The 25960-nt window shown below is 45.0% G+C and overlaps 1 protein-coding gene across 1 annotated transcript in view; it reads left to right on the forward strand.

Annotated features, from left to right (window-relative positions):
• CHCHD3 (coiled-coil-helix-coiled-coil-helix domain containing 3) overlaps nucleotides 1-25960 on the forward strand; it is a 222434-nt gene that overhangs the window by 188120 nt on the left and 8354 nt on the right. The window contains exon 7 of the mRNA XM_081880211.1: nucleotides 22392-22527. Coding sequence (XP_081736337.1) covers nucleotides 22392-22527 — 136 coding nt within the window. The remainder of the gene's footprint in view (nucleotides 1-22391; nucleotides 22528-25960) is intronic.

Raw genomic sequence — 25960 nt, forward strand, 5'->3', positions numbered from 1 at the left:
AATGAATTAAAGCAGATCAGTTGTTGAAAGCTAACCCAGCAATTGTTACATCTGATTCCTCTATCTGGAAAGTTAAGACCATTGATTTATTTTACCCACATCTTCTCTCACATCAGCCTCAGTTCCTCATTTATGATCTGGGAAGAATTCATGTTTGTTTAGCCTGGTGATTGTGAGGATAAAGGAAACCAGGTCTTGAGAGCACTTTGCATTTTCAAAACATGGTACAAATAGGAAGGAAGAAGAGTGCACTTGGAAGAAGGGCGAACCCTAGGAACAGCAAACCATATACCCTGTAGTGAATTAAGCCATTCTTTAGGCACTTGCCTGGAACTACTCAGAAAGCTAATAGCCCAGCTGAGATGAAGGCATGACTTTGATGTGGTTCTTGTGTTAAGGTACAAGGTGTATTAGAATGGTGCTAATGGAAAACGTGATCAAAACCAGAAAAATAAAAGTGGAAGTTGCTCTTATTTTAAATCTTCTTACTTGTGCCTTTCTACAAACTGAAGGCAGCTTACAGCAACCTTATTACCAACTAGTTTAAAACTTCTGCAAACATATTCCTGGCCTTAGGCAGTTCAGAGAGAAGATCAGGGTTAGTGGAATTCCTAAAGAAGGCAGCCTTGCATACCTGTAATCATGGGTCTAGCACTATCTGCTGCTATTACAGACTGCTTTGCTTTGTGGGGATAGTCTCTTCAGTTGGTTCCCAGATCGTTGTCTTAAATATTGTAGTTTCCTTTGCAGGTTGAGGAGGAGTTGCCTAGATTTTACAGAAGCTCTGCTTCAAGTCTTAAACCTTTGAACAGTGATCGCTTTATAACTGACAGCTTTAGTTTTCCCTACAGCAACACAGACGTTTTCCTTTCTTCCTTTGATCAATACAATCCATTAGGAATGTAGAGTATCCAACACTGCTATATGAAATATTAATTAAGCACATTTTAGCTATATAAATGTGTACTCTGCATCCAGTGAAAGCGGGAGGTGATGAAGGAGTGCATGTATTTCCATTTCACCAAATCACAGTTCTATAAAGACATGTTCATACATTTGCATGATAATGATGTGCACTCTTTCCATGCGCCATGTTGTTGTGCCCCAGCATCTGCAAGAGGCCTTCTGGATCATACCAAGGGGTGCATCTAAATCAGGGTTTCCCAAACTTGGGTCTCTAGCTGTTTTGGGGCTACAGTTCCCATCACTCCTGATGACCGCTGGTCCTCCTGGCTAGGGATGAAGGGAGTTGTAGTCCAAAAACGGTTGGAGACACAAGTTTGGGAAACCCTGATCTAAATGAACACCTTGTTTCCAAAGGTGACGAGTTCACTGGGTCCAAGAAGCCAGCCAGCCAGCAACCCTTTCACTTTGGTTTGCCCCCAAGAGCTGACATTCAAAGGCATGCTGAAGATGGAGAGTCCATATGGCTTTCATGGCCAGTACTTATTGGTTGACATTCTCCATGAATTTGTCCAAACTCCTTTTAATGGCATTGCAGCCAGTGTCCATTACCACATCTTGTGATGGTGAATTCCATAAATCTACATATGTGCTGTGGGAAGAAGTATTTGCTTTTCGTCCGCCGTGAATCTCCTGCCCATCAACTTCACGGGTATATTCTAGCATAATGAGAAAGGGAGTAAAATCCTCTTCCTCTCCACTTTCTGCAAATCATGCGTACTTTTATATAGACTTCTGAAATAAAAGTTTCATCAGGCAATTTGCGAGCATGTCCTTTGTGGCAATTTGTGAGCATGTGTTAGATTGTGGAGCCTGGTTAGAGCACACTTTCTTATCCCAGTAAAACTACTTTAAAGGGATCATAATAGGTATAGCAGCGCAATTCCCTTGTGCCTGAGGGTACATTTATTCCAGGTGGGAGTCTATGCCAACATAGTTATACCGGAACAAAGAGGGAAAGCAGACAAGCTGACAAACCCTAAGATATGTGTTCATTAGGAAGGTCAAGACTGCTGTCAGCCAATTAAGGACTCCCCCTTTTTTATAATAATATTTTATTCTTTTTTCCATATAGAAAATTACATTTGTTACTCAACAATTATATTCCAGTTCAACGACAGTAGTGGCTTCCTGCTCACCCAACATGGATGTTTGTAACCCAAATTACATACAATTGTGTTTTAAGGTTCCGTCTTATCTAATTTCATCCTCTCTACCATGTTTCATAATATAATCTGCTGTTTTCTTACACTTCAAACCATGCTGTGGTCTTCACATATGGGAAATGACTTTTTTTTTATAGACTAGAAAAGGCTCCCAGTCTTCTTTAAAGGCTTCTGAATGAGCTATAATACTTGTGTTGGTCACATTCACAGCTGAACACTTGAAGCATCTTCCTAATATATATATTTTTAAAGGAAAAAATGCATTCCTAAAAGATGTATAAGCTTGGTCTCTGATAACTTTAAGAAAAGAAGAAAAGCACCCAGTCGGATGTCCATTCTTGATAACTGGGACTTGCCCCATCACACAGTAAAAATGGGTGGACAGTGGTCCATGTGGAAAAATTCCAGCGGCTTCCCATGCATGCTCACAAAGATAGATGGCGTAATTTTCAATAGACCTTTTATGAAATCAAGTGAGTGAGTGAAACTCTCTCTTCTCCCTCTCTCTTTCTCTTTACACATCAGTGCCCAACAGTTAAATTGGCACGTTTCTTATTTTTGTGTATCCGTAATCAACCAAGTCCTCTGAAAATTGATAGATGTGCTCATTAAGGGCAGTTCTTGCTGCCGGCTGCAGTTTCACAAGCCTCCGCCTCCAATGGGAAGGAGCGCTTCACGCTCAGCGCTGGCAAGTGATACTCGGCCGTGATACATCTGGCTTCCAGCTCCCTTTCAGAGATTCTAAAGCCTCTTGTTTTCATGTATTGAACATGCTTTGTTGGGAATTTACATGAGTACAAGTCACCCATTTCCCAATTACAGTATGGAAACAAGGTGGGAGGCTAAAAGCTGCAATCTATCTCGTGTGCCTTCTCCTCCTGTATGGATGAGTTTTGCAAGCGCTCTCCTCCCCGCCCACTCCCATTTTGCAGTGAGAGCCATTTTGCCAATTTTTGAACATCTGTGTGCATTTAAACATATCCCAGTGACTTCACCAGTTTGCATGAAAAGGAATGTACGTCTGCACGGCTGATTATATGGGGGCTTTTTGTTTCGTGTAAAGTAGCGGGCCACCTGTTTCTGGTTATAGGAAGAAGGATAGGCTGTTGGTTACCTTTTTTACATGTTAAAACGTGGAATGGCTTATGCTGTTTCCGTACCTCCTGCCCTTCTCACACCTGTTAAGCTGCCAGGATTCTGAATGGGGGTAACGGTGGAGGGCAGATGGAGTTGCAACTCAAATACCCGTAAATTGTGTCTCATGTTGGTGCCTGGGCAAAGCTGCAGGAGGGAGGAGGTCAGCGCCACTAACCTCTCTTATCCCTGCAGAGCTCTTGAACAAGATGAAGTGATCAAAGCAGGATGCCAGGACATCGTCACAGCCTCATTACTTTGCAAGCTGCATGCACAGATGCTGCCTTAGCTGCATCGTGGGCATGGTCTGATTTACATTCCTAACACCTCCATTACAGCTCATTTGGTGCTGATGCTGCTTGTAATTAACCGGCTCCTTTCTCCTTCTTGAAGTTGTGCTGATCTGAAAGCTCAGCAGAGAGGATAGTCAGCAGGTGACTGTGCCATCTTCTTCAGGTGTCCTGGGCACAGTTCAAGGTGAGGACTCCAAACCAGTAGAGCCATAAATGGCTTGAGTCATAACTTCAAGATGGTGGTGTAGTGGTTAGGAGCAGTAGTCTCGTAATCTGGGGAACCGGGTTCGCTTCCCCGCTCCTCCACATGCAGCTGCTGGGTGACCTTGGGCCAGTCCCACTTCTCTGAAGTCTCTCAGCCCCACTCACCTCACAGAGTGTTTGTTGTGGGGGAGGAAGGGAAAGGAGAATGTTAGCTACTTTGAGACTCCTTTGGGTAGTAATAAAGCGGGATATCAAATCGAAACTCTTCTTCTTCTTCTTCTTCTTCTTCTTCTTCTTCTTCTTCTTCTTCTTCTTCTTCTCCTCCTTCTCCTCCTCCTTCTCCTTCTCCTCCTTCTCCTTCTCCTTCTTCTTCTCTTTTTCTCTCGTTCCACTGCTTAGCTTGTTCTGTTTGGCTAGCTTGGTTTATTTATTTACTAATTACGTTCAGATACTTCCTTTCTCCCAAAGCAATCAAGGTAGTTTACATTTAAAATAATGGCTTACAGTCTAAGAGGCATGGCATAGAAGGAATGGAAGAGGAAGAGGAAAACAAGCAAATTAAAGTAATGATTCTTTCGTACTGTTGCGCAGTAAAGTCCCATAATGACTAGGTGGGAGGGCTGGTGATGAGGGCATTTCTGGCAAAGGTCAAGCCAAATTGCAGTTGCTCTGTTGACTTGTGCTAAGCTTGTGGTCCACCAAGAACCCTAGATCCTTTTCAGATGTACTCCTAGTAAGCCAGCTGTCCCCCATCCTATATTTGTGCATCTGTTTCTTCCTGCCTAAGTGCAGAACCTTCACATTTGTCCCTGTTGAAATTCAATTTGTTAGCTTTTGCCCAGTTCGCCGATCTTTTGTGGTCATTTTGAATTCTAATTCTGTCGCCAGATCTTGATCTAGGGCCAGGCTGGGTGTGACAAGAAATATTCCCATCTTCTTGAACTTAAAATAACAAATGAACAAAATGAGCATGCAGCGGTTCCTGATTCAGTTCACCATTTCTGGGACAGACCCACATGCAGCCAATATTTTCTCTGTGCTGAAAAATAATTTCGTTTAGCACTATGTGTAGTTCACCGGCTGATGCAGAGGTTAGAGCAAACCAGAAAACGGAGGCGATATGGATGATGTGGGTTGGGGAGAGCTCCTGAGAACCTGCGGGGCACTCCTGACTGCCAAACCACAGTTTGGTGCTTGGCTGCCATGACATCTAAAGCACTGAGCCTACCTATTTCTGACCTGCCTGCCAGCTGAGCTGTATTTATTGAGCAGGCTGGAGAACGAGAAATGTGTCTTTGTGGAGAGCTACATCTGGCCGTGGATCAAGCCTCGTGGGGCAACAACACGGCTAAGGGTGACCAGACCGGTGCCAACCCTGGAGGCCCCCTGTCCTCGTTGGCAAGACGGAGTCGATTCTGCAGCAAGGTCATTGTGTTTTGCATTGCCGTGCTGCAGCAGATTGGGAATTCTGTGCAAATTGAGGTTTTTAATTATTTATGGAAATGACTAATGCAATCAGTACAGTAGCTCTGGTGTTATTAATTTTGAAAATGAAATTCAGTTTATTTTGTGCTGTACCAACAACTTTCCCCTTCAATATGCCGCAGCTATTTTGACTGGCAAAGATTTAACTGCCTCGTAGGTGTCGCTGGGTGCCAAACCAGGTGGGGGGAGCCTGGCAGAAGAGGACCTTCACTTTTGGCACTGCAGGGAGGTACTTAGGAGAGCTGGGTTTGCCATCTTTTCATACAGCCAGGTGAAAGGAGACAACCAGTTCCTTTTTAAGAGACTATGAATGAAATACCTTCATGGTCAGAAGGCGCGTGCTCAAATCACATAGCCACACTACTTCCAGTTGGCAATTCAGAAACTAAAAACCGAGTTCAGTTCTGAATGATGAACATCATTATCATGGGCATAAGTTTCAGTTCTGACTATTACTTTCATAACCATAACAAAAAATTCCTTCCAGTAGCACCTTAAAGACCAACTAAGTTAGTTCTAGGTATGAGCTTTCGTGTGCATGCACACTTCTTCAGATACACTGAAACAGAAGTCACCAGACCCTTCTATATAGTGAGAAGGTGGGGAGGGGTATTACTCAGAAGGGTGGTGGGAATGGGTGATTGGCAGATCGCTGTGATGAACCTGTTGATGACTCTTAACGACTGCAATAGGTCTTACAGGAAAAAGCAAGGGGTGAGAAGGTGAAAGATGGCTTTGTCATGTATAATGAGATAAGAATCCAATGTCTTTGTTCAGACCAGGTCTCTCCATGGTTTTAAGTTTGGTAATAAGTTGCAATTCAGCAGCTTCTCTTTCCAGTCTATTTCTGAAATTCCTTTGTAATAGAACAGCTACTTTGAGATCTTGTATAGAATGTCCTGGGAGATTGAAGTGTTCTCCTACTGGTTTCTCTGTCTTGTGATTCCTGATGTCAGATTTATGTCCGTTTATCCTTTGGCGTAAGGTTTGGCCTGTTTGGCACTGACTGGCATCTTCTTCCTCAGTCTCAGTATTGACCTTGCAGAACCCAGCAGCGAGGAGGATGGGGACAAAGCTAGAATTAATCTGAAGACGAAACCTTTTGAGCAGTGGAAGAGCTCTTTGAACAAGGTGGTTTCTATCAATGCTGCTTTGAGCAAGTGAACATTGTTGATACCACTTGCACCTTGATATAACCTTCACTTGCTGCCTCGTGTAAGTCAAGGAATTTTTGCCCTTTGCTTATGCACCCAGGTTTGTACTCAATAGATTGGTTTTCTATACGGAAAACCCATCATACCTTTTAGAATCCAAGTCACTGTAACCCCTACTAACGAAGTCACTGTTTAAAAATAATTCCCTGCAAAACACAGCTTTGATTTAAAAAAATGATTCTTTGCAGGTTGAATTTGACAACATGTTCCTCTTGTAAGCATCCTTCATAACCACCTTTTTTTACTAGTCAGTGGATCAATAACGCATTTCAGGCTGCCAAACGCTGGCAACAAAATCCAGTTAAGTTTGTGTCTCAGTTAATATGCACACGCATGCACAACAACAATACGTTTGCCTTATTGTAGCAGATTGGATCAATGATCCATCGAGTCCAAAGTCCCACTTCCATCAAAGACTAATGTCTAATGCTTCAGTGGAAATGAATCCCATGTAACGATTCTGTAATTCACCCAGCCAATTGTCCAAAGCTTTAAATTTTGTGGGAATTGGCACTCTTTAGTTGGTGTGGGAAAGATCCATTAGTAATGTCGTACCAAATATTTTCTGATTGCAATATTCACTTGGACAGGAGCACAATCTCTCTAACCAAATTCCTTGGGCTGGGACACACACACACACAGAGAGAGAGATTTCACTGAAATGTTGTCAGTAAATAACCAAGTGTTCATGACATTTCACAACTGTTCAGGACCCTTTTGTTTTGCAACTGCTGCTTGACACCATTGTCCCTATAGTTTTTTGCCCCTATAGTCCTTGTCATAGCTTGCCCATGCTGCTGTTAATCTAGCCATGGCAACCCATATGATTTCATTCACAAGGAATGGTAGCACCATTGTGTTACATCATCATGAAGCACATGTGATGTCAGCCACATCGCATGGCTCATCTCAGCTAATGGGATTACATGTGAGGAAATGAGGCCAGTCCAGAGTGCAAAGACTTAAGGAAGATGGTGCCAGGAAGAAAAAGCAAATCAAATCCGTTTATTGTGAGGACCATGCCTGTGCACAAAAATCAACACTACAATAGTTAAAAATATTAAAATTCATTACATACTATGCCAACAAAACCTTCTTTCCACAGAATAGAAAAGGAGGGAAAACGAGCAGCGAGTTAAACAGATGATGAAGGGGTCTTTACATTGTCTTTACATTGTCGACCATTGTCGACCATAAATCTTTCCCTGGCTTTCATGGCCTTCATCACAAAGACCGCTACCACATGGGTAATGCGTGGGTTTGCATCAACTAACAAAAATTTCACTCTATCTTCAGGACTGGTTATAGAGTTGGGTATAATTTGCAGCAATGCGTCTCTAAAGCCCGAGTAAATGGGGCAATAGAGGAAATAATGTGTAAGATCCTCTTTAATTTTCATAAGGCAAGGACATAAACAATGTTCTACTGGGGTTTTTGTGTATCTCCCGGTCAGGTAGGCAGTTGGCAATGTTTGAAACCGTGCCATGGTGAAAGCTCTCCGAAGGGTGGGATCAGTGATCTCCACAAAGTAGTTGGCACAGGAAGAAAAAGCATTTAAACAGCACATGCGTTGTTTGCAACACGTGCCAGAAACTGCTGCTACTAGGAGGTACTTTCCAGCTTTCATGAAAGAGAATGCAACATGAAGTAAGTTCAGACTTGGCTCTCATTATTAGTTTTTAGCAGTACATAGTATGTGCATCCCCTTTCTGTTGGCTTTGCATTCATGGGATAGCATGGAGAGCTTAGGGTGGCTTATAACATTTTCATCAGCATTAGTTGCCTGGACTCACAGCTTTATCATTCTTCCTTTTCTAGTTTTGTGACTGGTGCAGAGATAACTCGCCCTGCACCTTAACAATGGTTAGGAGGCTGCAAGGAGGTCTGGAGGTGGCAGAATCCTTCCCTTCTGCACAATTTCTCCCCAGCCTTCCCTGGGCAATCATAGCCACAGGTTAGTCATTAAATCTGTGTATCTGCCAGCCATGTTTAATATACACTAGGGGCTTGCCAGGATTTCTAAATTTAAGAAAAGGGCAGCTCTGCCTCTGGAGCAGCCCAAAGCTTTGGAAGTACCAGTTCTGCTTTATTTCTCTTTAGCAACTTCAGTGTCAGGTTTCCTTGCTGTATCAAATTCCCACTTCATTCTGAGTCCCAGGTCTCCCATTATTTCATTATCGCTCAGCTGGTTTGGAACCTGGTCATCCTTTTACCTAATCTTTGGTGATCACTCATAGCTGAGTAAGTTTGTCTTCCATAAACACGGTCTTAACAGTGAGTCGGTAAGTGACTGTGGAGGCTGATTCTGGATCCACACGTCCTTCCACAGTGGGGACATAGGTTTCCGGGCAGGAGTTGATCACGGTGAGGGTTTGCCAAGAGTACCTTCCTCTTAGCTCATTTTTCCCTTTCGTCCTGAGTTTGAGTGTCTTCAAAGTCCATGACACCTTTGGTAAAGGCTGTTCTTCAACTGGAGCGGTCGCAGGCCAGTGTTTCCCAGTTGTCAGTGTTTACACTACATTTTTTTTAGATTTACCTAATATTAGATACTACTCTGAGGGCATGGGGCATGAGTTCCAGCAATCCCCTCTTTACTTTATTTCTTTATTACCAGGGTGTGGGTGGTTGTAGATAATGCCTCATCCAAGCAGTCTTGAGATGGTGTACAAAATTAATCTACCACAAAGAATGTTGTTCTCTCAAAAAATATCGCTTCAGTGCATGGCAAACTCTGATTTCTAAAAGGCATGTTTCATTTCATAAGAAACTGGATCCATCTCATTAATTTTTCAGAGGGGGTGGTCCATGAAAACTAAGATACTTCCTATTGAACCTGATGCTAACTAGCTGTAGTTACTGTCTGAACATCTATTTTGTGGTGGTGGATGGGAAAGGTTAACCGAATCTTGTTCTCCTCGTGCTGAAAGCAAAGCGAGAGAACGTGCAGAAGCGATGAGTGTCAGAAATCTGACCCATCTTTGTGTGCCGTAGCAGTTAGCTTCCCTGTGTTTGTGATCACAATTGCTGTCTTGCAAAGGATCTGTAACTGAAGCCACAGAAACCTTTCATTATGGCAGCGTAAACTCTTCCTCTTTTGCCCCTTTGTCTGTTTCTCTGGATTCCCCTCCCCATCTGGCTGCCATCTTGAATGAAAGCGTCCACTAAAGAGCGAAAGGCGTAAACTTAGATGGAGGAGGCTATTTCAGATGAAATGCAGGAATTTAGAGAGAGCATCCTCGCGAGGATCATATCACTGCTTAGTTCTTATACCTAAATGACGACTCTCGTAGTTCCTTCCAACTCTGAATTTCTGTGGTTCTAATGGGCAACTTCTTCCATAAAAAAACACCTGTGTTGATGAGGCTTAAATATGTACTTAATTCTCCCACTGATGCAAAGGGAACTCACAGTGCTTAATTTAAGCTGACAAAGCAACACGCTCTTGCAATTGGTCCTTTTTTTTGGTAATCTGGTTGTTGAAGGACAGTTGCTTTGGGGGTTTGGTTCACATTTACAATTTTGTAACATCTGAGTTAGCCCTGGCCTCCAGCCTATGTTTAGCATATCTGGGAGTTACCAAGTGATGAGACTTGAGAATGTGGAGGTGGTTTTACGATGATATCGGCTGTTTCTAGGTGACATTAAAAAAAATAATAATCGAACGGCCGTGAAAGTTTTCATTCATACAATGCATAGACAAGCAAGATGTGTTCTTGCCCTTAGACCTTGTAGAGTTTAAATACAAAAGCTGTCAAGGCCCCTCCTGACCCTGGAGCCGCAGGTTGCGCCGCACTGTGAAAACCTCCATATAAATCAGCCTCCTCTTCTGTAATGATTAAGCAAGATTTATGGGCCTTCTCAGGCTTGATGTATGACATCTGAGTCAGATGTGGTTTATTTGTTCTTTTGTTGGAGACCAAACCTCTTTCGTGTAGATACATGCTAAAAAGGAGTGAATCAAACAGAAGTGACAGGCTCCTTATCAATAGCTTAGCTTATCAATTCTTTTTATATTTGGTGTTAGCCGCCCTGAGCCCAGTCTTGACTGGGGAGGATGGGGTATAAATAAATTTTATTATTATTATTATTATTATTATTATTATTATTATTATTATCTGACCATGGCTGCCACATCTCCTCCCTCCCACCCATTTTTATTTTTATTTTTAATTTTTACAACTGCATATTTTATTTGTTTTGAGTGGGAGAAGGGGAGGATTTTCAGTCTCTTAAGATTCGGGGCAGGTGACATTCCGAAAGACATGACCAAAACAAGGGCTAAGCAGATTGTTTGGGGTGGGAATTCTTTGCAGAAAAGTTTGCCTCATGGTGCAGATATCTGTTTGGCTGTTTGGGGGTGGTTTCACAGGAAAAATTGAAAACGCCCATTCAGAGCAAGGGCAGGGAATTTTACCTCACCTTATTTGGCTTGCTGATGTCACCACATAAAGCCAAATCTGATTGTCTTCACTTTGATTTGGCTTCCTGGCAACACTATTCAAGCAAAGTTTCCTGCCCTCATGATGTCATCATCAAACCAAATAGAGCTGTGTGATGTCATCACCCTGCCTCCGCCTGACTGAGGTGGGATTGGATGGGATACTGCAGGAAATGGCTCCTATCTTCCTTTTCACTTTTTTCTTTTTCTTTTTTTGGAAGAGAACTTGCTGAAGCAGTAGATCAGGGTTTCCCAAACTTGTGTCTCTAGCTGTTTTTGGACTACAACTCCCTCGCTGTAGATAAAGGAATGACGCAGCTTGAATGACGCTGTAGATCAATCCTCGCTGTAGATAAAGGAATGACGCAGCTTGTGAGCAAGATAACACTTTTCACAACGCTGAATTCCTTCCTTTGACTCAAAAGTTTTTGGAGGGAATATTTCCACAGCCATAGACAAAAAAAAAACAACTTTAAAAATCAGCCACAAAAGAAACCATTGCTCATTCCTTACCATAACTTGCTTTCCTGTACATAAAAGGCTTACTTTGCGAACTGCACACATAGAATTAGACTTTTTAAATCCCGGAATAAACGAAATTCCAAATTTGAGGGTAGCCACCTGGCAACTTTGCTCTGTGGACTAGGACGGAGGGAAACCAATCTGTGAATTCCATTGCAGTTGAATACAATGAAAGAAAAAGAAGCATGGGTGTCTTTCCCTTCAGATGTTGAAAGAAGGGAGGATGCAGGCATTTGTTATGGCTAAAACCCCCGAAGACACCTAAATCCCCAACTAAAATGCACACACACATGTAATTTTGAAGGCCCATTAAAGCCCCAGGCTCACTCTTCTGCTTGCATTATTAGCAAAGGGCTCGTGAACTGTGACAGGAGCTTTTTCCATAGCGGGGGCGCATTTATGAAGATTGATAACAGGCAAGGCTCCATGTTAACTTCTATTGTCAAACAGGCTGCAGGAGAAACTGCCGGCTATTGGCTTTTGCTTTGATTTATGAAAAGATTGCCACGTGAAAAAGGCATTGCATAAAAAAGCTCTGCTGGCAGAAGTGTTACGAAATGGGTCTGTAAGGGGACCAAACAATAACTAACTATAATTATGTTCATTATCTTCTCCTTGAGCTTTTCGCTTCTCGATGGGTTGTTCTCAGCCCCTGCTGAGCAGGGGCTGCAATGGAACTGCCTTTACATCGGTGTGGGTAAGAGTCCTGTGCTGTGTGCATGACCCCTCCTCCCTTAAAAACAAAACCTTCCCAATAATGACTAAGATACTGTGCCCTTTAAGAGGAGGTGGTTTCACCTGAAGGGTAAACCAGGGTAAACCAGAACTCATAAACAGGATGTGACTTTATAGGGCTGAACGAAAACCTGGCCCAACCCTGGTTTCATGTCTCCAAGGAAAGGGGTCATTTCAGTGGTTTTTGAGAAAGGAAAAGGAAGAGGGCAAAAACTGGCCAGTGGTGGTGGCATTGTTGGTGCTGACCTTTAAAGCCCTAAACGGCCTCGGTCCTGTATACCTGAAGGAGCGTCTCCACCCCCATTGTTCTGCCCGGATGCTGAGATCCAGCGCCAAGGGCCTTCTGGCGGTTCCCTCATTGCGAGAAGTGAGGTTACAGGGAACCAGGCAGAGGGCCTTCTCGGTAGTGGCGCCATCCCTGTGGAACGCCCTCCCTTCAGATATGAAGGAAATAAGCAGCTATCTTATCTTTAAAAGACATCTGAAGGCAGCCCTGTTTAGGGAAGTTTTTAATATTTAATGCTGTATTGTTTTTAACACTCGATTGGGAGCCGCCCAGAGTGGCTGGGGAAATTCAGCCAGATGGGCAGGGTATAAATAATAAATTATTATAATATTATTATTGCATGCAGTTTTGCCAGCCGGTGGCTTTCATGTTTTTGTCTTTACCTGGAAGTCCTCTAGAGCCGGGGTGGGCAAGGTTTTACCTGCCTGGGCTGGTCAAGTCCCACGGCGATCTTTTCGTGGGCTGGATCATGTGCGCGATTTCTGGCGTCTGGGCATGTGCAGCTGCAATTTCCAGTGTCTGGGCATGCGCAGATGCAATTTCCAGCATCGCGGAAGCAAGTCCCCACATTGTTCCTGTTTAGGGACTCACCGAGCAGGCTGCTCGGTTTGGGAGCGGCTCGTGGGCCGGTTAAACTGCCCCCATGGGCTGCTTCTGGCTCATGGGCCGCAGGTTGCCGACCCCCGCTCTAGAGTAGCGTTCTTCCTCCTTAACTCCCCAGGTGGCCAGCTTAAGCCCAGTGTTCAGGGATGATGAGGAGTCACAGTCCATGGAGAACATTGTAGGGGATGGCTTAACCTACGGCTAGATGTTGTTGAATTAAAATTCCCATCACCCCCGACCATTGGCCATGCTGGCTGGGGCTGATGAGACTGGAGCCCAACATCTGGATAGATATCCATGCCTTCCCTTGAGTGAGCTAGGATAGTTCAGTCGGTAGAGCATGAGACTCATAGTCTCAAGGTCGTGGCTTTGAGCCCCAAGCTGGTCAAAAGATTCCTGCATTGCAGGGGGTTGGGCTAGTTGACCTTTGCGGACCCTTCCAACTTCACAATTTGACGAATTGTCTGCTGGAAGGTGGGCAGTGCTTCCAGCCTTGGCTCAAGGGACCCCTGGGTAAAAACAATGGAAGCCACCAGTGGCTAGGAGCCTCTTTGAGTAGGGCAGTTGTCTTAACAGGTGGTGGTGAGAAAGAGGAGACAGTGCAGGTGATTTCAGAGCATCCTTCTTTCCCCATAGGCACCCCATTTCGCTTTGACAGTTCTCTGCTGAGAACTTGAGCTCAGTCTTAAATTCATTCTGCAATGATGAGGATAGGGGTTTTCGGGGGGCGGGGATAACTTAAGACTGGTAAGAGCAGACAAGTAATACTTTGCTTTCCCGCTCTAGTTCTGCAGAACTAAATATTCAGAGTGAAATAGAGGGGGCTAAAGCCACGACCCACAGAAGCCCAACTACATGACAGTCCAGCAGCACTGTAAATTTTTTATTGGCACTCTTTTAGGAAGAGCTGCATAACTCACTCCTGGCTCAGTAGACCTGGGAGCAATACAGCCACCTCAAACTTACAGTAATAAAATCTTTATAGTGCCTCACACTACCACAGAAACTGTGCTTTCCTTTTATATCAGTAATATATACTGTACTCTCTCCTTAAGTGGAAGCAGCTTCTCTCTCTTTCTCTCTAAGGTCAACTGCAATGCTCAGCATCAAACACCTTTAAAGGTGCACAACACTAAATTTCAGCATCATTATCCCCAGAGCGTCATTCTGTTGTGAAAAGAAGAGGTAGAACTTTTCCCCCTTTTGCCATGGAGACCAACAAGAATTAGTGTATTTGCTCCAAAGCATTTGATCATCTGCTGAAAAAAGAATTTTTTTACATGGAACATGTACAGAACAGAACAAAGCAACCTGAGACTTAACCATTTAAAAATTGCTGCAAAGTGAGGGGAAAGAGAGAGCGAGATTCTTGTGAATCCAAGTCCTGTGTAAATTCATAGTGATGAGCTCTGCCACCGTATCTGCGTCTGTATCTGTTTTAGTGGCATATGTCAAGCTGTAAAGGTGATGAATACCGCCCTATGGATGGGAACAACTACTTTGCTTTGACCATCCTAGATTATTCCATCGCCTAATATTACATAAGAGGGAGAAAAAATAAATCTGCTTTCTCTCCATATTGTGCATAATTTTAAACATTTTGTGGGGAGTTGCTCCAGCCCCCTGATAATTTTTGGGTGCCTGTTACATTACTTGTTATCTTCTGCATGTTAAATAGCTATACATGTTGTTGTACTGTCTTTCTTTCTACTTACCGTACATAAAGTTGTGAGTGTTTATTCAAAACCTGCCAGTGAGTCCATCTCTTTTTGTTGTTTCTGTAGGTAAGTTGGGAAAGGTTCCCATTCTTTTTTAAAGTCACTATTGTCCTTTTCATGTAATTTGTCTGTTAACTTTGCTAATTCAGCGTAGTTCATCATTTTTTCTTGCCATTCTTCTTTCGTTGGTACTTCTCCTGTCTTCCAGCCTTGGGCTAGCAAAACTCTTGCTGCTGTTGTAGCATACATAAATATTTTCCGTTTTTTCTTTTGGCAATTCTTGACCTGAAATACCCAGCAAAAAGGCTTCTGGCAAAAATATGGAACGCTTCACGAATTTGCGCGTCATCCTTGCACAGAGGCCATGCTAATCTTCTCTGGATCGTTCCAGTTTTAATATATGTGCTGCCAAAGCGAGCACACAAAATAGAATATTTTCAAACCTTTCCTAAACGATCCCCAACATGAAATTCGCATTTTTCGCAGTAGCTGCCCACTGGCACCGTTCAATGTTTCATTGAACTTTCCACCGAGAGCCCATTCCTGGCCATTTGCCACTGGTTTATAACCTATCAGTGTATACTGTGCATCAGTTAAGATTTTTTTGGAATCAGTGTGCATCACTTTACACTTATTTATATTGAACTGCATCTGCCCATTCGCCCAGTTTGGGGCGTTCATTTTGGAGCTCTTTGCCATCTCCTTCTCTCACCCGAAATAATTTGGTGTCATAATTCAAACTTAGCCAGTTCACTGCTTGCTCCAAGCTCCAGAACATTTATAAACAAGTTAAAAGGCACATGCTAAGAAAGGCTAGGGGACGCAGGTGGTGCTGTGGGTTAAACAACAGAGCCTAGGACTTGCTGATCAGAAGGTCGGCAGTTCGAATCCCTGAGACGGGGTGAGCTCCTGTTGCTCTGTCCCAGCTCCTGCCAACCTAGCAGTTCGAAAGCACCTCAAAGTGCAAGTATATAAATAGGTACCGCTCCAGCGGGAAGGTAAACGGCATTTCCATGTGCTGCTCTGGTTCGCCAGAAGTGGCTTAGTCATGCTGGCCACATGACCCGGAAGCTGTACACCGGCTCCCTCGGCCAGTAAAGCGAGATGAGCGCCGCAACCCCAGAGTCGGCCACGACTGGACCTAATGGTCAGGGGTCCCTTTACCTTTACCTAAGAAAAGCTAAGGAATGCCAGAAGGTAAATAAGAAGGTTGCACGCGAGGTTCAATGTACGAGGGGCAGGAATTGCGAATGAAGAAGACTTCACTGGATATATTTTGGATGGTTAGTCAGTCAAGAGCTGGTCACACTGAAGGACAGTGGGTGTTCTCAATGGCATGGGAAAAAGGAAGGGTGGAGTTGATTTTGTTAAAAGAACAAGAGCACCTAAACGAGTAGTAAATCATCCTATTTGCAGCCTTGTTGCAAAGTGCCTAGCAGCCCTACAAAAATAAATTAATGAACAGATTTTAAATTAGATTTATGTAAACCTGCAAAGAAAGGCTATGCCTTCCATTTGGCACAGTCTCTCTGCCCCAGGAGAGCTGTTTTTGCTCAAAATGGGAGTGGTGTGTGCAGTAATACAATCAGGTTATACATTTTTTAAGACCACCTTCAGAGTTTGATAGGGGTGGGGGAATGGCTTGGTCAATCAGAATTTAATTTTCAGTTCACCAAATCATATTGCTCGTGCATTAGAAGACTGCTTTCGATTGACAAGCCAGTTATTAAAGCAATGTAGCCGGTGTGCTATGATCACACATTGCAGCTCTTTCCGTGTCTCTTAGGAAACCGGGGTTGTTGGGTTTTTTGCAAAGTATATGTGAAGGTGCTTCTCCACTTTGATGGAACTAGTAGAGCATTTCAGTTAAAGGCCCAAAAGTTTCATCATCATCCAATTTTGAAATGCTTGCTTGAAAGGTCAAAGAGGAATCATAACATTGTTCTCCATATTGCTTGTTACTACTGTTAAACTGGGAAGTAGAAGCAGACCGATCCCTTTTGCCAGTTTGCAAACAGTAGCCTAGTTGCAACTAGACTGTGTTTTGCGGAATCCTGACCTATTTTGGGAAACAGCTTTGACATTATTTTATCGATACGGCTGGGTGTAAATAAATACTAGAACTTCCTCATCTAGAAGATCACTATGAGGCCGGCATATAATACAGCATATTCATTGCAGTGAACGGGCAGCTACCTGGATATGTTGTTGTGTTGTATTGTACAGGTATAGGCAAAATCTCTGGATTGGAAGATACCTTACTGCACATTTTGTAGCTAGCTCATGCTAGGCAGTTAATGCTGCTTGGCCTTTTTCCAAATGGGTAAACGGCGCATTAGGGGAGCACAACAAATGGAATTGTTCAATATGCAGCCAGGGCTTCTTTCTAGTAGGCTAATATAGTGCATTGTCATTTACACAGCCAGACATATTGATGCTTGGTCATCTCAGGGTTTCCTTTGGAGGATAGGAGAACCCACATGCAAAAAGTGCCTACGCTACGTACTTCTGGAGTGCTCCGAAGCTCTGTAAAACCTTTCTTCCACTCGACTGTGCTAAGGCGTACATTGCCTCGGCCATAACAACTATGATTCGAACTACTCTCTGAATTATTAGATTCCACCCCTAACTGTGGAACAAATCTCCCTTGCCCTTTTGCTTCTAAAGCAGACACATGGTTGAATGGCTCCTGTCATGGAACTGCCACCGGAACAGCAGAGGGAGGCAGTGGGATAGAGAGAGCCTCCGACACTTCTGAGGAACAGTTCCTCGTCCAATGGTGGGGCAAGCCACACCTCCAGTGGAGCAGAGGGAGAAGGGGGAAGCCGAGCGAGGGGAGGGCTTGAAGTTGCTACAGAGAGCCCAAGCACCTCACCTAGCCTGGCCAGCCAGGAAACAGGCACACCATTTCCGTTGCCCAGTTTGTGCAGAGGGGTGAAACGTAAGGAGGGGAGGTGGAGATTTGGGGTGTCTAAGTTCTTATGCTGAGGGAGAAACCAGAAAGGGCCACTCCCAGAATCTGCAAGTGACTAAGATGGACATGAACTTTGTGGTTCTTCACTGTAAATAGTTTGCACAAATAAAAACCTGCAAAAGACAGGTCGGAGTCCTGCCTGGTTCCTCATGAGCAACCGCTTCACCACCTGACAGCTCCTGTCATGGATGCTTTGGTTAAATTCCTTCATTTCTGGTGTTTGGACTAGATGACTCTCGGGGTCTCTTCTAACCCCACAATTCCATGATTCTGTTTGTCAAGGAAGATCCTAAGATCAGAACATCTTGACTCGGTTTAAGGCAGCTGCCTATGCAGCACTTGCTGTGGCAGCAAAAACAGAAAAAAAGGGAATGGAGCAGCCCTACTTTTTCTACGAATGGTGAGCCCCCCTCCTACAAGAAGCTGCTGGGAGAATTTCTCCTCCCTCCTGATAAACTGGATGATAGGGTGGAGAATTTTGAGAGGCCGTGTGTCTGCCACTCTCAATTTGAACTGTCCTGCACATTGAGGATGCTTTTGCTAAGGAAGCAAAGCCTTGCCATCGGAATTACCTCATCTGAACAGTTCAGGAGCTGTTCTAAGTTTAGGTTAATTGCTTTGCTTGCAGTGACTCTCCAAACAAACCCTATTAGCAGTCCGCAGCTGGGCTTCCATTAGGTTTCATTAGAAGTGGTGAATCATGAGAGTGGTGAGTCATAAGTCATACGAAGCATGTGCATGCTGCGTCCCTCCGAGCTTTTTCGGGGGGATGGATGCAGCTGTAGCCTTCACGGTTATCAGTCACAGAAGCCGCAGCATCACTTCTCATATTGTGACACAGTCGACTTCTGAGGACACAATTAAGGAGGGTGGTGCTCAGCTCAGGCCCATTTCTGCTCACTCAGAAGAAGAGCCATGGGGGCAAGTGGGTCCTTTCAGTGACTCATGTCCCGAGGTTCCCTAAAGAGGCTCTCTGAGGAAGCACACATGGGAGGCCTTTGTCCTAAAAGGTGGGTGTCAGGTGCTGTTGTGGTTGCTCGAGAGTAACCAGGCAGGACTTTTACAGGCTTTATTTTTGTGCAAACTATTTACAGTGAAGAGCTCATGAGTTCATGTCTGGCTCAGTCGCTAGCAGAATCCGGGAGTGGTCTGTTATTGTACCTCCCCCAACATAAAAGTTTCGTCACCCCCAGCCTTTTCTGCCCCTCCCTGCGCCTCTAGCTACTGCGCATGATGGGCGAAGGCAGGGGTGTGCCTCCCTCCTCTCTAGTTTGCTCAGGCGCTGTGTTAAGGCTCTTTCTAGCATCCTCTGGTTCTTGCACCTCTTCTCCACTGGAGATGGGGGTTTCCTCCTCGCCGGAAGAGGAACTGCTTCGCAAGATTTTCTGAGGCTCCCTGTAACAAAACTGCCCTTCTGTCGCTGGCCTCTGAGCTGATGGCAGTTCCCTGACAGTGGGTTATAACTACCTGTCACAAGTAAACCAACTCTGGACACCACTCTGGCTCCTGGCCTTGACAGTCCACAAAAGTCTGCATCCAGCAGCATCACACATTGTGCTACCCAGTCTTTGGATCATCCTTGTGAGTTTGCTCTTGCTCCCCCCAACCCTTGCAAGCATAGTAGATGAATGTGCTAATACGGGGAGAATTCCTTTCTTTAGCTCAAATCCTGAAGGTCGCAAGTTGGTGAGGAAGCAGTTGGCATAGCAGTGTCACACACCACACCCTGTCTCTCCAGACAGAAAGACCAACTTTTTGACTAGGAAATGCAATGTGCAGATCAGTTCTGCAGTTGACATAGGGGTGCATTTTGGATTGTGCCTCCTGACTCGGTCACATCCTGTATCCAAAGTGGTGGAGTATAGCATCTAGATCAAGGGAAGTAATAGTGCCACTGTATTCTGCTCTGGTCAGACCTCACCTGGAGTATTGTGTCCAGTTCTGGGCACCACAGTTCAAGAAGGACACTGACAAACTGGAACGTTTCCAGAGGAGGGCAACCAAAATGGTCAAAGGCCTGGAAACGATGCCTTACGAGGAACGGCTAAGGGAGCTGCGCATGTTTAGCCTGGAGAAGAGGAGGTTAAGGGGTGATATGATAGCCATGTTCAAATATATAAAAGGATGTCACATAGAGGAGGGAGAAAGGTTGTTTGCTGCTGCTCCAGAGAAGCGGACACGGAGCAATGGTTCCAAACTACAAGAAAAAAGATTTCACCTAAACATTAGGAAGAACTTCCTGACAGTAAGAGCTGTTTGACAGTGGAATTTGCTGCCAAGGAGTGTGGTGGAGTCTCCTTTTTTGGAGGTCTTTAAGCAGAGGCTTGACAACCATATGTCAGGAGTGCTCTGATGGTGTTTCCTGCTTGGCAGGGGGTTGGACTCAATGGCCCTTGTGGTCTCTTCCAACTCTATGATTCTATGATTCTATTCAGGCAGACGTTTGCCTCTCCATTGGCAGAGGCCTGCACCTCCTCAGGGAAGCCCCTCTCTCAATATGAGGTCTTTGGATCTTGAACATTTAGGGGTGGCACACGTTGATGTGATGTGGAATGCAGGAAGCTGCCTTTATCCTGGCTTGTCCATCAGCAGCTCTTTGGGGTTTCAGGGAGGGAGGGGTATTTCCTATCATCTGCTGCTACATGAATCTTTTTTTTTAAAAAAAGGAAATTAAACCCAGGATCTTCCACATTCAGAGCATTAGCTTTACCAGGGTCCCCCTGTAAAAATACTTGTTGATAGCAGGAGCAGTTGGTAGAGCATGACTCTTAAATCTTGTGGGTTCGAGCTCCTTGTTGGACAAAAAAGATTCCCGCTTTGCAGGGGGTTGGACTAGATGACCGTTGTGGTCCCTTCCAACTCGATGAGTCTATGAAAGCCTCTTGGCCTCAAGTATCCACAGAAGTCTCAACTTTTGGAGCCTACAGAGCAAGGCCACTAGGCTGGATTTTTAATTTGGCTTCCCAACATTTTGCAGTGAAACAGCATAATGATCAAGAGCGCCAGAGAGATGGGTTGTTGTTTTTTTAATCTGGCGTGTGCTGTAAAATGAAGGAGATTTAGCAGTCACCCTCTGGTTTCTTTTTTGCTTCTACATCTTGCAAGGCTGCCAAGAACCGAGCCCTCCTAAGGAGCAGTTGACTGATTTGCATCTCACTTTCATCCTTTTTGTTAAAATATGGTTATTCCCAAACCAATCCGAAACAAGGTGCATAAAAATATTCATTGCAGGACACACTCACAGATGAGCGTCTCTCTCTCTCTCACACCATGTTCTACTTAAAATGATACTATGTGGAAGATATGATTGAGCTGCATATTGGATTTATGGGGGAAACATGTGTGTTCACATATTGATTTTCAAAAGAGAGGAATGAGGTGTATTTTGAATGCTATGTGGTTTTCATTTACCAAACAGCAGAAACAACGACTTCTCAAGTCTGGTGGTGGGTGCTGGAGAGTGATGATGGCAGAGGGACCGTGTGTGTGTGCGTGCGCATGTGCGCACACACGCATGTGCCTGGCTTGTAGTTGCTTCTGTTATTCAATGCCCCTCTGAACAGGTGGGTGGCCTGCAAGGGGGGGGGGGGACTGAGGATCTGTGCCATGGGGCACTTTCAGTTCCCACTTCTGCTATAGTGAGAACAACAGGAAGAAAGGTTGATGCCTAATTTCATAGGATTGCATAGCATTTATGCAGCTGGACGGTGCAGATGTCGGCTGGTAAAAAGCCAGCTATTTCTATGTAAATCTGCACCAGCGTAATTTCTAAAAGATGATGATGATGGGAGACCTTTGGAGAGAGGCAATCCAGGTAACCCAAACCACGAGTGACTACATAAGTCCTGCGAATCTAGTAAATGTCGAGGTAGGTTCCTAAGATGGATTGTAAGGCGGAGGGAGCGTACTGAGTTAATCTTGGACCTGTCAACATTGGAAATGCTGGTTGTAAATCTGTTGTAGAAAGACTGGCTGGGCTAACTGTGGAAACCAGTTGAACTGCCAAAACGTATTGTGTTTGCATGGATTAGGGAAGTCTGGCAATATACACTGAGTACTTGAGAAATCTTGGTTCCCGTTCATTAATTCTTGGGAGAACAAATGCTCTGCGATTGCGCTGTGTCTACTGTTTTCTTTTAATGTTACATGTGTTACTTCCTTGGGCTATACCTGTCTTGGGATCTTGGGGTGAAGGGAATGAATGAATGAATGTTTCTTTTGGATATTGTATGAAACTAGCTTTGGAAATAAGTCCATATATGTTTCTACCCCACCCCAAAAATGTACTAGCCCACATGAAGCCACGGTAGTCATTTCTGGTACATTGATAAGCTGGCAGGCGGGGGGGAGCTAACAGTCTCATCTGATTTCCAAAAGTACGCCTACGATATCTTCTGATGTCAAGCAACAGGGAAGGGTTCAGGGCATGAGGGTGGCAATTATTGAAACAGAGTGCTGGACTGGATGGACCTTTAGTCTGTATGAATCTTGATCATATAATTAAGAAAACAAAGAACCTACTTTCTGCCAGCGAAATATTCTGTATAATAATACATTGTTTCATATAAATTAGTATGAAAGTAGCCATTCAATACCTATCATCATCTTCTTCTTTCTCCTCCTCCATCTTATCTCCCCTCCCTCCCCTCGTTGCAGGCGATACGAGTCTCGCCCTGTGTGTGCTGACTTGCAGAGCAAAATCTTCCAGTGCTACCAGGAAAACTCCCAGCAGACGCTGAGCTGCTCAGTTCTGGCCAGCGAGTACTTGAAGTGTGTCAACCATGCCAAGCAGGTGAGTCCCAAAAAGCAGGTAGAGGGAGCAGGGAAACGGCGAGACATCCGTGGAGCTCCCTCTGGGCCTTCTGGGCAGTTTCCTGACTTAGACCATTTTGCAAGGTCGTTTCCATTCTCTGCACTTCTTTTTCATTATTTCATGGTGTGGTCTAGGGATCCGGCCGATCCTGTTCCATTTATTTCTACGGTATTGTTTAACACTTAGCATTGTGAACAATCTAATATTGGTTACAGATAGGTAGCCATGTTGGTCTGCTGTAGTCGAAACAAAATTTTAAAAAATCCTTCCAGTAGCACCTAAAAGGTAAAGGTAAAGGTACCCCTGCCCGTACGGGCCAGTCTTGACAGACTCTAGGGTTGTGCGCTCATCTCACTCTATAGGCCGGGAGCCAGCGCTGTCCGCAGACACTTCCGGGTCACGTGGCCAGCATGACAAGCTGCATCTGGCGAGCCAGCGCAGCACACGGAAACGCTGTTTACCTTCCCGCTGGTAAGCAGTCCCTATTTATCTACTTGCACCCGGGGGTGCTTTCGAACTGCTAGGTTGGCAGGCGCTGGGACCGAACAATGGGAGCGCACCCCGCCACGAGGATTCGAACCGCCGATCATGCGATCGGCAAGTCCTAGGCACTGAGGTTTTACCCACAGAGCCACCCGCGTCCCAAGTAGCACCTTAGAGACCAACTAAGTTTGTTATTGGTATGAACTTTCGTGTGCATGCACACTTCTTCAGATACACTGAAAAAGAAGTCACCAGACCCTTATAAATAGTGAGAGGGTAGGAGGGGTATTGGGACACGGGTGGTGCTGTGGGTTAAACCACAGAGCCTAGGGCTTGCCGATCAGAAGGTTGGCCATTTGAATCCCTGCGATGGGGTGAGCTCCTGTTGCTCGGTCCCTGCTCCTGCCAACCTAGCAGTTCGAAACATGTCAAAGTGCAAGTAGATAAATAGGTACCACTCTGACGGGAAGGTAAATGGCGTCTCCGTGTGCTGCTCTGGTTCGCCAGAAGCAGCTTAGTCATGCTGGCCACCGGAAGCTGTACGCTGGCTCCCTTGGCCAGTAAAGCGAGATGAGCGCCGCAACCCCAGAGTCGGCCATGACTGGACCTAATGGTTAGGGGTCCCTTTACCTTTTACTAGGAGGGGTATTACTCAGAAGGGGTGGTGGGAATGGGTGATTGGCTGTCGTCAACAGGTTTACCACACCTATCAGCCAATCACCCATTCCCACCACCCTTCTGAGTAATACCCCTCTCCACCCTCTCACTATATATAAGGGTCTGGTGACTTCTGTTTCAGTGTATCTGAAGAAGTCTGCACGCACACGAAAGCTCATACCAATAACAAACTTAGTTGGTCTCTAAGGTGCTACTGGAAGGAATCCCCCCCCCCCCCGCCCATCTAATATTGGATTTCTCTTCTTCCGATTTGCTTTCAATTCAGAGTTTCTTTGTCGTTCTCTCCATATACCTTGCTTAAACTGACGGCGGGTGAGCTTAGTTGCAGTTGCTGGGGGTTTGGATCCATGTCTGCATTTGAAATGCATTTAAATCCTCCCCCGCCTTTCGCTGCTTCTAGCCGGCCTTGAATCACGCTGTTGCAAGTAGAGATTCTTCACATTTTGTCAAATCTGTACAGCATCGCCTGGCACCCTCCTTGCTAGATATAACCTCCTTCCTTGCCCCAGTAATACCACTCTACCTATTTTTGGATGTTCTTCGGCTTTTCAAGCATTGTGTCTGCTTTGCCTGTTCCAGCTAAGCTAAGGGCAAACCCTTCAGTTTGTAGTCAACAACATCTGGGGACCCACAGGTTGAGAACCGCCGAATTAGAGGAAAGTGTCTTGTCTTGTCTTTTCTTTTGGTAGCATTGCTCTTATTCAGTTCCCATTTATTTCAGCAAAGCTCTGAACTTTTTGCTGGAATGCATCCAGCGGCTCCGCGGCGAACGTTGCCAGCAAAGGCAGTTGCACACATCCTCTTGGCTTGCTTCTGGTGGTGCTTTATAAATTATCCTCTTCTGCTCCTGTTATAATTCCATTTCCACCAAGTTGGCCCGCTCTCTTTCAGAGAGCGTCCCCGGTGGACCGGCAGGGCCAGAAGCCACGCTCTAGCTTGTATGGCTATCGTTTGCTTGCTTTGCATGTCTGCAAATCCAGGGACACGCCAGTTTATAATGGTTGTCAAGGCAGCTTGCCAAGTTTACTTTGTGGAGTCTCTCAAGAGAACACAGTAATCTGGCGTAGACCGTATGCATGGAACTGAGAGATGGAAAGGGCCAATTACGGCATCTTTATAGATACATGATTGTTGCCTGCCCTGTGTCCTGCTTGCTCCCTCGCTGTCGTCTCCGAGTTTCACGCTTGTTCTTCCAGTATTGTAGCCCCTCACGGCACTCCTGCTATTCTGATTCAGCTGGTGGCAGAGAGAGGAAGCAGAACCAAGGCCTCCTCTGTTCTCTTATCTCCACTCAAGCCTACAAAGTCTGAGGTTTGCTGGGGAAGAACAGAGGAAGCTATATAATCCTGATACTCAAATCACCAACAACCGTTGCCCTGCTCAAAATCAGATCTTGTCTGTCCGGGTTCCATCAGTCCTCACTGTTCAAAATGACCTCAGTTTCCACTTCCACCATCAAATTATATGGGATACTTCAGCGTCTGTGGTGTGCAACTCAGATAAGAACCTAGAATTTTGGCTATGCTTAATTCTCTCCACCACTCGGACAATAATCATTTCACTATCCTGAAAAAACAAAACAAATTCCTTCCAGTAGCACCTTAAAGACCAACTAAGTCAGTTCTTGGTATGAGCTTTCGTGTGCATGCACACTTCTTCAGATACACTGAAACAGAAGTTTCCAGACCCTTCTATATAGTGAGAAGGTGGGGAGGGGTATTACTCAGAAGGGTGGTGGGAATGGGTGATTGGCAGATAGCTGTGATGAGCCTGTTGACGACTCTTAACGACTGCAATAGGTCTTACAGGACCTATAAGACCTATTGCAAGGTCCTGTAAGACCTATTGCAATCGTTAAGAGTCGTCAACAGGCTCATCACAGCTATCTGCCAATCACCCATTCCCACCACCCTTCTGAGTAATACCCCTCCCCACCTTCTCACTATATAGAAGGGTCTGGAAACTTCTGTTTCAGTGTATCTGAAGAAGTGTGCATGCACACGAAAGCTCATACCAAGAACTGACTTAGTTGGTCTTTAAGGTGCTACTGGAAGGAATTTGTTTTGTTTTGACTATGGCAGACCAACACGGCTACCTATCTGTAACTTCACTATCCTGAGTTAACTTTCACCCCTGGGTCCAGCATGCTGGCTTTCACGATGTACAGTGGTACCTCTGGATGCGAACGGGATCTGTTCCGGGGCCCCATTCGCATCCTGAAGCGACCGCAACCAGCGTCTACGCATGCGCG

The sequence above is a fragment of the Podarcis erhardii genome (genome assembly GCF_964252035.2).
Source record: "Podarcis erhardii genome assembly, chromosome: 10".
Classification (NCBI taxonomy): domain Eukaryota; kingdom Metazoa; phylum Chordata; class Lepidosauria; order Squamata; family Lacertidae; genus Podarcis; species Podarcis erhardii.